We start from the raw sequence: 12,182 nt of genomic DNA on the forward strand, positions 1-12,182 counted from the left end.
ATTGTCATAGGGTACAAATAAGGAATCAGGAAACAATCAATATTAATGTAAATTGTAAGGATACAAGCAACAAGTTACAGTCATACAGTCATAAGTGGGAGGAGATGGGTGATAGGAATGGTGATAAGACTAATAATAATACTAGTGCAGCCTTAGTGAATAGTTTGACAGTGGCGAGAGAATTATTTATTTATCAGAGTGATGAAATTCGGGGGGAAAACTGCTTGTGTTAGTTGTCTTGATGTGCAGTGCTGCATAAGAGAAATGAACAGCCGGCCGATTAAACAGCCAGCTGGATATGCGACGGGGCTGGCCAGGAACGCGACTTCCGGCGCTGATGCCAGCATGGGTGAAATTGCGCAAGATATCGCGCGATCTCCCATTGTCCCTGGCAACCAGCCGAGGCTTCGGCTGAGCCCAGGGGTGTGTCTGCGTGCCCTGAAAGCAGGGCGACACAACGCTTCTCTCATTGCCTCAGCTTCTGGTTGCCTAGGCAACCAGTCGAAGCTGGGTTTTGACAGCCGGGGCCATGCGCAGTGAGCCCTATAAATAGGGCTACGCAAGGGGGACTCCTCCTTTTTGCCCCTGACTGTCATCCCAGGAGCGAACACCTGCCCCACCCTCCTCTATTTTGCAGTGTGCTTCTAGGGGTCGCCTTTCAGGGGCCAAATAGGAATTTTTTACTGTTTCAACCTTTGTTGTGGCCGTTTTTTCACCTACTTCACACTGGAGAGTGAGAATGGACAAGTTAGGCGGTGCGGCGCACATTAGTTTTAATCTGGTTACAATTGGCTCATCGCTTTGGTCACTGGGGTTTTGGCAGGTAAGGGGAGGAAATGGGCAGCAGTATCAGCTGCGTGTTCTCCTTTAGGGCATCTTTTGGGAGGTGATGGGCGGCTCCTCGCCGGGAACTCCGGGTGGCTACCCACCTGAGCAATTGGAGAGGGGGATGATCTTGGGACTCACCTAACCTTTCCTCGGATGGAGATGGGACAGTAAGCCCCTCCTACATGCTTTGTGGGAGTGGCCTAGAACATGGTGATGGGTTTGACCTCTCACCTTAATCGGCAAGGAACTATTCCCATAGTTTCCTAGTAAGGTTAACATCAGGAATTTCCAACCGGTTTTATGATTGATCTCTGCAGGTCCTGATGATTAGTCAATAATCAGTTATTTTAAGAATATTAATTAATAATAATAATAATAATTTATTACATTTTTATGCCGCCCCTCTCCGAGGACTCAGGGTGGCTTGTTAGATAATAAAATAACCCATTTCATCCAGGTCTTTGTGTCCGCATTCTCATTCCGCCTCTGTCGCAACTAGCAGTGTAGCAGGAAAACACTCAATTTATCTTTGGATAAGATGTATAAATTTCAATAATAAGCAAATGAAAGGTAGTGTTTTGTCACTGGCTTCATCCTTCTTCATAATCATTTTGAGAATGAACATCCTCCCTCCAATAATGTGCCATTAAAATGTCAGTTGTATTCCTTATCTCAAACAGATTGAGGGCCCTGTTTTAGAAGAAGACAAGACCTTGCCACCTGTTTTCAACTGCAAATAATACTCTCGGTTCAGGCTGAAAACACTCTAGGCAAGATACACACAGATGCACTTTCTCAAATTTCTTTGTTAGTGTATTTTTTTCTATATCCACAACTTCATTTCCATATTCATAGCATCTTATCATAAAACTCTTTCTTTCTTCTCTTATTTTCCAATCAGCATGCATTGAAAGGTTTCTGAGCGTTGTGTTAAAATATCTGGAGAGTGCTCAGACCAAAAGATACTGTTTTAGTTTTTTAAAGGTTCCATGTTTCTCCAGAAAAAGGAAAAAAAGGACAGGACAGGTCTTCTATTCAATTTTTTTAAAAGCATGTTATTCTTAATTTACAGAGTTGGCCTTCTCCGGGTCCCATCGACTAAGCAATGTCGTTTGGCGGGACCCAGGAGAAGAGCCTTCTCTGTGGCGGCCCCGGCCCTCTGGAACCAGCTCCCCCCAGATATCAGAGTTGCCCCCACCCTCCTTGCCTTTCACAAGCTCCTTAAAACCCACCTCTGTCGTCAGGCATGGGGGAATTGAAATTTCCCTCCCCCCTAGGCTTATAGAATTTATTCATGGTATGCTTGTATGTATGAGTGGTTCTTTAAATTGGGGTTTTTTTAGATTGTTTTAATATTAAATTTGTTTACATTGTCTTTTTATATTGCTGTTAGCCACCCGGAGTCTTCGGAGAGGTGCGGCATACAAATCTAATAAATACAAAATACAAATACAGTCAGGAATCAGCCCTAATTCTGATAGTCCATCTTTAATGAAAGGCTCATAATTTCTGAGAAAAATTATATGAGATTTATAGTTTTCTCCGCCTTCTGGATTAAATCAGGAGACCAGCGAAAACAAGTAACCCATTCTTCTCAGCTGATATTTTCTGCTAATGTTTGGGAAGCAGCTTGGAAACTTATTTATTTTTTATTTATTTATTTTTTGTCCAATACACAATGAGAGTTTTAGTGGGTATATATATATACACACAGAAAGTGCATGGTGCTGTGTTTCCAAATTGTCCCTCAATTACATAGGCATACATTATGTCAAAAGTGATGTTAGACCTTTTTCTGGAAGCAGTTTGTAAAAAAAGCTCAGGATGCTTTTATGCAAAGTCTGCATCAGTAATAGGGTTGCTGCTAAGAGAAGCCAAATAAAGTCCCGGTAGAAAGAGACTGAGCTACCTTCTCACCTCAACTGATGTATCCTCCAAAACCGGGCTGAGACATTTGGATGAGACTTTGCTGTGGGGAAGCTTGCACTGCGGCTGATTGTGCTGTACCTGTTCTGTGGATAAATATAAGCGTTCAGTCTCTAGGGCTGTACATCTGGCATATGCATGAGTGAAAAATTCCCCCCATTTAATAAAACACTTATGATTTTAGTTAGGTGAGCAGCTATTCTGAGTTTGGAACTCCTTAAACAACTTCTGGATTATTTTTTTTTAAATGGTTATTTAGCATAATGTTAAGTACAAAACATTTATTAAGGTGATTAAGAATCTCTGATTTGACTCTTATGTCAAGAAATGATTAAAATAGTAACACAAACATTATCTAAGGTCAGTGATGGGCTACCAAAATTTTTACTACCACACTGTAGGCGTGGCTTATGCATTTTGTTACAACATCTTTCAGTGCAAATTGAGTGCTCTGGGGTAGAGCTCCATTTTCGCTACCCACTGCGTTCCCCCCCCCATCCGGGCAGTAGCCCACTCAATTATCTACTATATAAAGTGTATGTACACACACACATACACAGCTCTTCTAAAATTATACACATTCAACCTCATTTACTGCAATAGGAAAAACATACCCAGAGCCCAGAAGGGAAAAAAAGAAAACAAATTTTTTGCTATCGGTATTGTGTACCTGATCAAAATTTTGCTACCGGTACTGCGTACCTGACCGTACCCATAGGAGCCCATCACTGCCTAAGATGCAGTTTGGTGAAATATGTGCAATAAAATAGATTTCAATTTGCACTGAAAGATGTTGTAACAAAATGCATAAGCCACGCCTACAGTGTGGCTGTAGGAATACTGTATATAGGCTTGGATATCTTGTTTGCATACAAAATTGTTAATTTAGCATATCAACCTTCAGACAAATAAACAGTTTATTCTGTTTATTTATGTATGTATGTATTTATTCTGCTTAGTTGCCAATGTTCCCTTTAACAGATTTTGCTGGTCTTTTTAGCTCTAAACTACTGATCTAAGCATTGTAGAAATAACAGAAGGGATTACCAGAGGCAAATAAGATTTAGCAACCTTAATATTGCAAGCCAATAAAAAATTGGAATGATGTTCAAAAAGATGTTCATTCTATGTATTTACCAAAACACACATAGCTCTTTCACAGCAGAAAGAAGAGCTACACACAAACTTGATACTATTCCCAGCAAAGCTATTATACAAGTTTCAAATCAATAAAATAATCGGTATAGTTCCTTGGTAATAATAGTGAGGTCTGCATATCTATGTTGGGGCTAGATTCAAAAGTTTGTGGGACAACCAGTCTCCTTAACTAACATTCTGTGTTGTTGTTTTTTAAATACTCCCTTCACAAAATTAATACACCCTCCTATTTATTTCACTGCATATTTCTGTACCAATTAGCAGACTAGGACATACTACATCACAATTACTTGCACAGGGCATATTACACCAGAGCAACGTGAGAATAATAATAAATAATAATAATAATAATAATAATAATAATATGTTAGATTTGTATGCCACCCCTCTCCGAAGATGTGCAAGAAAATTAGTTTGAGAAGCTATTTATTTATCTATCTGTCTGTCTGTCTGTCTGTCTATCTATCTATCTATCTATCTATCTATCTATCTATCTATCTATCTATCTATCTATCTATCTATCTATCTATCTATCTATTGGATTTGTATGCCGTCCCTCTCCAAAGACTCGGGGCGGCTAACAGCAATAATAAGACAGCATATAATAATAATCCAATACTAAAAACAATTAAAAACCCATTATAATAAAAACCAAACAGACATACAGCCATACCATGCATAAAATTGTAACGGCCTAGGGGGAAAGAGTATCTCAGTTCCTACATGCCTGGTGGCAGAGGTGGGTTTTAAGTAGCTTACGAAAGGCAAGGAGGGTGGGGGCAATTCTAATCTCTGGGGGGGAGTTGGTTCCAGAGGCCCAGGGCCGCCACAGAGAAGGCTCTTCCCCTGGGTCCCGCCAAGCGGCATTGTTTAGCTTGTGATTTTAAAATTTGCATCATCTAGAAAGCTACATTTAGTGGCCCCCAAGCAAGCAGCCTTTTCTGGAGGTTGTGGAATTATCTTCCCGCTAAAAATAAAATCAGTCTTCTCTCTCCTGAACTTTTGAACATCCTTCAACACCTGGTTATATCAGCAAATCTGGGGATTCAGGAATTAGGTCCATTATTCAATATTATTATTATTATCCATTATTATTTACATTCCTTGGTCCATTATTTTCTTTTCTTGGTTTGGTTCTACTTTTATAATTTTATATGCCCTTAATAGCAATAGCAAGAACACTTAGACTTATATATGCTTCGCAGTGTTTTACAGAGGTTTACAGAGTCAGGATATTGCCCCTAACAATCTGGGTCCCCATTTTACCAACGCTGGAAGGACGGAAGGCTGAGTCAACCTTGAAGCTGTTGAGATCTGAACTGCCAAATTTCAGGCAGCAGAAGTAGCTTGCAGTCCTGCATTCTAACCACTGAAGCACCACTAAGAATGATTATATAATGGCTTTAAGTAATTATTGTTTTGTTTATTTTATTGTTTTATTGGATTGTTGTATGCCACACAGAATCACATTCCATGAAGTGTGTGTGTGTGTGTGTGTATACATGTATGCAATAAACATTTTTCCAAAATCTAAATGATTCTTGTTTTCTCAGCTTGCCAGCCTTTCAAGCTTAACAAGGATCAATCGTATTAAGTATTTATAAATTCATTTTAGTCTAGATTCAGATCTGGATTTCAGACAACCAAAACAGCCTTGATTCCTCAGAGAATTATTTTTTTAAATGAAATAGAACACAACTCTAACAGTCCCCTACAAGCTTCTGGGTTCCCTTATTTAACGTTGAACATGAAATATTTTGAGTTAAATAATTTATGAGTTCATTTTTTAAAAAAATAGAATCATGCTGAGGTATTGAAAAAGTAAGCAGAGAATTATCCATGGCCTGCTTTCTTTCTTTCTTTCTTTCTTTCTTTCTTTCTTTCTTTCCTTCTTCCTTCCTTCCTTCCTTTATTTGATTTTTATGCCGCCCTTCTCTTTAGACTCAGGGTGGCTTACAACATGTTAGCAATAGCACTTTTTAACAGAGCCAGCATATTGCCCCCACAATCCGGGTCCTCATTTTACCCACCTCGGAAGGATGGAAGGCTGAATCATCCTTGAGCCGGTGATGAGATTTGAACAACTGACCTACAGATCTACAGTCAGCTTCAGTGGCCTGCAGTACAGCACTCTACCTGCTACGCCACCCTGGCTCTTATCTAGTAACCAGGTATTTTCTTTTATTATCTAACATGATGCACACCTCAATTCACAGCTAGACTTTTCACACCGAAAATAAACGTAGCTTGTCAAAACTTTCACTACAAGAATAGGCAATCTAAGACATCAGGAACACATATAGTTCAAACTCCTTTTTGTCTATGTGGCCTCCCTTTGTGTTAACTAAGTGCAGCAACGTGATTACTACTAATCAGTGGTGCTGCTTCCCACTGTTATGAGGCAGGAGACACACTATATGTAGCATTAACCCCAAAATAGTATTATACAAAATAGAAGACGAGACAGATGTGGAAAGGAATTTCATACCTCCACTGCCCAGAAAAACTGGGAACCCTCTCCTAAACATTCCTGTGTGCTACAGTCTATCCATTTTTCATCACCAAAGCGATTTTCATTACTCATGACAAAACGGAAAAACAAATGCTAAGATTGCCCATCCTTGTTTTAGTTGAAACTTAAACTAGATTAATTTCAACCTGTGAGGCGTGAAGTAAAGTTGAATAGAAGGTTCCACTGCTGAAATACTTTTTCAGCTCAGCCTGTAAATTCCATCATCTGGAACATCTAAGTCGAGTGCCTTAGTTAGCCATCTGCAACTGAGTAATGGGATAGACTGCTTCGGGCCCATAATCCACATATTCACTGAGATTGTGTTTATTTGACTATACAGTGTTCCCTCGATTTTCGCGGGAGATGCGTTCCGAGACCGCCCGCAAAAGTCGAATTTCCACAAAGTAGAGATGTGGAAGTAAATACACTATTTGTGGCTATGAACAGTATCACAAGCCTTCCCTTAACACTTTAAACCCCTAAATTGCAATTTCCCATTCCCTTAGCAACTATTTAGATTATTACTCACCATGTTTATTTATTAAAGTTTATTAAAAAAAATATTTATTAAAGGCAGATGAAAGTTTGGCGATGACATATGACATCATCAGGCGGAGAAAAAAAATGTGGTACAGTATAGGAAAAAAAACCGTGAAGTATTTTTTAATTAATATTTTTGAAAACCTGTGATATAGATTTTTCGCAAAGTTTGAACCCGCGAAAATCGAGGGAACACTGTATTTGACTATATAGCATGCAAGATCTACTGCTTCCAAGGCCTGACATAGCCATTCCTTGCATCTCAAAAGGACATTATTTCTGTCATCTGTCAAAAATGTTATACCGATTGATCTATCTAAGAAAGAAAAGATTTATCATGCTGGTTACGATAACCTTCTTTTCCCATTAATCCTATATCTGTGCTGAATTAGAGAGCACCTATCTTGTTCACGAACTATCTACGACACAGTGTAAAGTTTAAACACCAAATAACATTATATTGTTTGTTGAATACTCCATTAGTCCTTATGAGATGTATACATCAAATCTCTCATGTATTTTGAACAATCAACTGAGCAGATGAAAACCAAATTGATTTTTATAATTGGATGAAGAAATGATCCTATCTGATTATTTGAGCTACTATATTGCTTCTAAAGATATCTAGATGTGTCCATTTCTGGTAGATACAATGTATTGGTTTCTCCATTTACCCAAATTATCATATACTATTATTATTTATTGGATTTGTATGCCGCTCCTCTCCGCAGCCTCGGGGCGGCTAACAACAGTAACAAAAACCACATATAACAATCCAATATTAAAACAGTTAAAAACCCTTATTATAAAACCAAACATACATACAGACATACCATGCATAAAATTGTAATTATACGTGCAACACTTTCCGGAATTTCCATATTTCTACTATCACTTATCTCCTGAATTTATAGCACATACAGAGTCCCTTGCTTACTTTTTGAAAAAGAGATCCCATTCAAATGGGATTTCAATGCTAAGCATGATTTTATATGTTTTATATGTTTGCTTAAACCTTTTCCTTTACCTATTCTGCCACCCAGTTTCCATATATGTATTATATCGATAACACCCATGACTGTTGTTTAATGTTTCATTGTACTTTCAAATCCAGAGATCTTACATTTTATCAATAAACTCCAAATAGCAAGTGGAGCTTGTGATTTCTTAAGAAGCTAAACACAAAATTATTGAATCAACTCAAAGGAGATCTGTCTTGTCACCTTTCGCCTGCAGATTCAATCTATAATGAAGATGCATCCGATTTTCTCCTATTTACTATTTTTCTCTTACACATCTGCCTTCTCTTTATATTTGAGATATAAATGGAAAGCTATCCATAACAATGTTACAAATTTAGGTGATCAAAATCTCAACAGAGTGGATTGATCATAGCTGACAGTTCAAACCTGAAAATACATTTCCACAAACTATTTCAAATCTCTCAAGATTATCTATAAACCTTTTCAACAGCAACGTTTACATTCAATCCTCTTCCTATTTTGAGTCATTTGAACGGACATTTTTATCTATGTCCTCAATTTAAGATATAAGTGTGGAATTCATTGAAAATAAAAATGAGTTTAGAGAATATTTCATTTGCTTTCCCTACAAACAAATCACTTTTAAGCACATTTTTTTTTTAAAAAAGGTTTAATATTTTCAAGTTAGATTGTGATATGCATGTAAGCTAGTCATCTTTCACCCATCTTGTGTGTTGTGGTTAGTTCTGGCCCAGCTCCTGCCCCAAGGACTGTGGATGTGGGGGAGACATCCACATGCTGCAGGCCTGTTTTGCCCCCAATGGAATCTGCTGATGAAGGTTCTTCTGACCAAGAAGACATAAGTGACAAGGAGGAGGAGAGTGTGGCAGACAGCTCAGGAGATCAATTATCTAGCTCCTCGTTGGATTCAAAACAAAAGTTAATGATACAGCCACGCATGCGGAGAGCGATGCATAGGCAACAACAACTGAGAGATTATTATCAAAGAAAAGGAGGCTACCTGTGGTTGGGTGGGGCTGTGGTAATTAGTGAGGCTGCTATAAATAGCAGCCTGTGGGTTTGGCCATTGTGGAGGATTATCTGATCGTTGTGTTTCGTGACTGCTTTACTGACTTTGACCTTTTGTGTGCTGATTTTTCCCCTGCTTTGAAACTAAACCAGAGCAAAGTGTGTTTCACTTTGTGAAAGAAGAAGGACTGTGAATTGCCTCACAGCTGCAAGCTAAGTATCACAGAACTGATAAGGGACTTGTACAAATTACCAGTTTGTTTGGAGACCAGTGCTATTTGCTATACAAAAAGAGGGCTTAGTTTAAGTGAATTTTCATTATAAAGAATATTGTTTTGAATTTTCAAACGTGTGTGTGTGTGAAATTTGTACCTGTGAATTTTTGGGAGGATTCTACCAGAGAGCCCAACAGAACACTTGTGTATCTTGTTTGTCTTAGAAAGAACAGTTATAGTTGTTTCACCATGCAAGAAGTATTTTGGCTATTATTCCTTTCATATGATTTATGGATGAAAACACAAAAGATGGTGCAAAGATTCAGTGCCAAATTCCCAGATGACATATAACATGAGCCAAACTGTGAAAAATATGTCAAAGGTTTATTATATCTGTTTCATCAAAGTGTGGGCGGCTGGGAAAAGAGGGGGGGGGAGCCAAGGATCCCAAATGCTAAGCAAAATTTTTTTTCTCTGTTTCTTTGTCAACAATCTTACCATTCTGAAGAAGCAGCAGCAGTCAAGGGTGCAGGCATGCCACTGAAACTGTGCCCCGGGGTCAAAAGTAATGACAGGCATTATCTAAATTAGGGTAGGCAGATTGTCACTTAAATCTCACAGACAGGGGTCTCAATGTCGACTAAAAAGTAAAGTTTCTCTACATTTTTAGGCAGAGTTCCTTCTTTTAACTGGAACAGAGTACAAATTGTAATGTTTCTCCCAGTAGTGATATCAAATGACTACAATTTTACTAGAAATTTCCAGTTTTGATTTGTTTTTAAAAGAGAGAATAAAATTTCCCAGAGGAAGAAACCCCAACTGAACTATTTTACTATGTGTCTACCCACTAAAACCCTCATTGTGTATTGGATAAAATCAATCAATAAAAACTAGCTTGGGTCAATTAAAGAAACACCAAACAATAACCGGGAACCTGCTAGTTCTATAGGTTAATGCAGTGTTTTTCAACCAGTGTGCCGTGGCACACTAGTGTGCCGCGAGACATGGTCAGGTGTGCCGCGAAGCTCAGCAAGAGAGAGAAAGAGAGAGAGAGAAAGAAAGAAAGAGAGAGAGGAGAGAGAAAGAAAGAGAGAGAGAAAGAAAGCAAGAGAGAGAGAGAGAAAGAGAGGGAGGGAAGAGAGAAAGAGAGCAAAAAAGAGAGGAAGGAAGGAAGAGAGAAAGAAAGAGGGATGGAGAGAGAGAGGAAGGAAGGAAGAGAGAGAAAGAGGGAGAGAAATAGAGAGAAAGGGAGGAAGAGAGAGAGAGAATTTTTTTGTCCAAACTTTTTTTAGCCCCCCCAAACCCCCCCCCTGCTCAATGTGCCCCATGATTTTATATATGTAAAAAATGTGCCGCAGCTGAAAAAAGGTTGAAAATCACTGGGTTAATGTACTTAACATTAAGATTTTGCAAGATTTAAAGCTCGTGTTTTTAAGCATGCCAAAGCGTATTGATCCATCAGTGATCATGAGCAACAGCTGCAAATCTAAGCACAGCTGTAAACAGCAACAGCAGAATGGTTTTTTGGGGGGGTTGTTTTTACCTTCTTGTGATTCTTGTAAACATTTCTGTGGGCAAATCCCTTTCCACAAAGCTTGCATTTATAGGGTTTATCTTCACTGTGTATTATTTTGTGTGCAGTCACTTGATCGAGCCGTTTGAAGGACTTATTGCAAACCTCGCAGGTGTAGGGGCGTTTTTCTGTAGAAAACGAGTGGGGGGGCGACATTTAAGCTCTTGTTTATATTGAGCTAGAAGATGAAAGGCAGAAACATTCATCTCCTCGGAGATTTCTGCAATGAAGTCAACCCAATTAAGATTAAACCAATTAGAAAGACATCTTATGCCCTTTTACGTTATGCAGTTAAGTCGCTTCCCAAAATATAAGCCACGGCGCATCTTGAGAAATTGGCACGTTCTTTGCAACAATCACAGCAAAAAACTAAACTCTGGTTAATTAGCTTAAATCAAAAGAGAATGACTTCAAAGAAGCAAAGCTTCTTGCCAGACTAACAACAAGAAAGAGGGCATGACAATTTAAACATTTTAAAACTTAATTAGTAATACATATAGTATATTCATTTCTATTAAAATTCAGCCGATATGTTTACGTTTTTAGCTTTCAGTTGTTAGTTGACTTTTACTGCTATACTATTCTAATCCGTAAGCTCAAAACATATTAAAAAGTTTCTGAAATTATTGTGCTTCTTTGTTTAAACCGGTGCACCTAAAACGTGCTGTAAGATGAGGACAGCAGATAACGATAAAACTATTTTGCAACGCTGGAAATTGTTTTAAACGAATTGGGGCTAAAGGAAACAGAACATAATTGAATTTCTACTGCCTATGGAAAATATGGTTTGATTTAAGAATAACAGAAGCATTTTGCCTTATGTGCCCTGTGTCAGTCCACAAAAATAGCTATCATTAAAGATTCATATCTGCATCACTTGCTTGCAATGATATTAGTAAGGTAACAATCAAATGGTTTGTTGTTTCATAAAATTTTAAGAAAAATGATCCTGTTGACAAAAGCGTCCAAGCTATAGGTGGGATAGAAACATAGAAACCTGACGGCAGAAAAAGACCTCATGGCCCATCTAGTCTGCCTTTATACTATTTTCTGTATTTTATCTTAGGATGGATATATGTTTATCCCAGGTATGTTTAAATTCAGTTACTGTGGATTTATCTACCACGTCTGCTGGAAGTTTGTTCCAAGGATCTCCTACTCTTTCAGTAAAATAATATTTTCTCATGTTGCTTTTGATCTTTCCCCCAACTAACTTCAGATTGTGTCCCCTTGTTCTTGTGTTCACTTTCCTATTAAAAACACTTCCCTCCTGGACCTTATTTAACCCTTTCATATATTTAAATGTTTCGATCATGTCCCCCCTTTTCCTTCTGTCCTCCAGACTATACAGATTGAGTTCATTAAGTCTTTCCTGATAGGTTTTATGCTTAAGACCTTCCACCATTCTTGTAGCCCGT

General features: G+C 38.3%; 1 protein-coding gene across 1 annotated transcript in view; it reads right to left on the reverse strand.

Moving 5' to 3' along the window:
• PRDM5 (PR/SET domain 5) overlaps window positions 1-12,182 on the reverse strand; it is a 98,365-nt gene that overhangs the window by 39,618 nt on the left and 46,565 nt on the right. The window contains exon 9 of the mRNA XM_070756627.1: window positions 2,746-2,840. Coding sequence (XP_070612728.1) covers window positions 2,746-2,840 — 95 coding nt within the window. The remainder of the gene's footprint in view (window positions 1-2,745; window positions 2,841-12,182) is intronic.

This window comes from Erythrolamprus reginae, chromosome 7 (genome assembly GCF_031021105.1).
Source record: "Erythrolamprus reginae isolate rEryReg1 chromosome 7, rEryReg1.hap1, whole genome shotgun sequence".
Taxonomy (NCBI): Eukaryota; Metazoa; Chordata; class Lepidosauria; order Squamata; family Dipsadidae; genus Erythrolamprus; species Erythrolamprus reginae.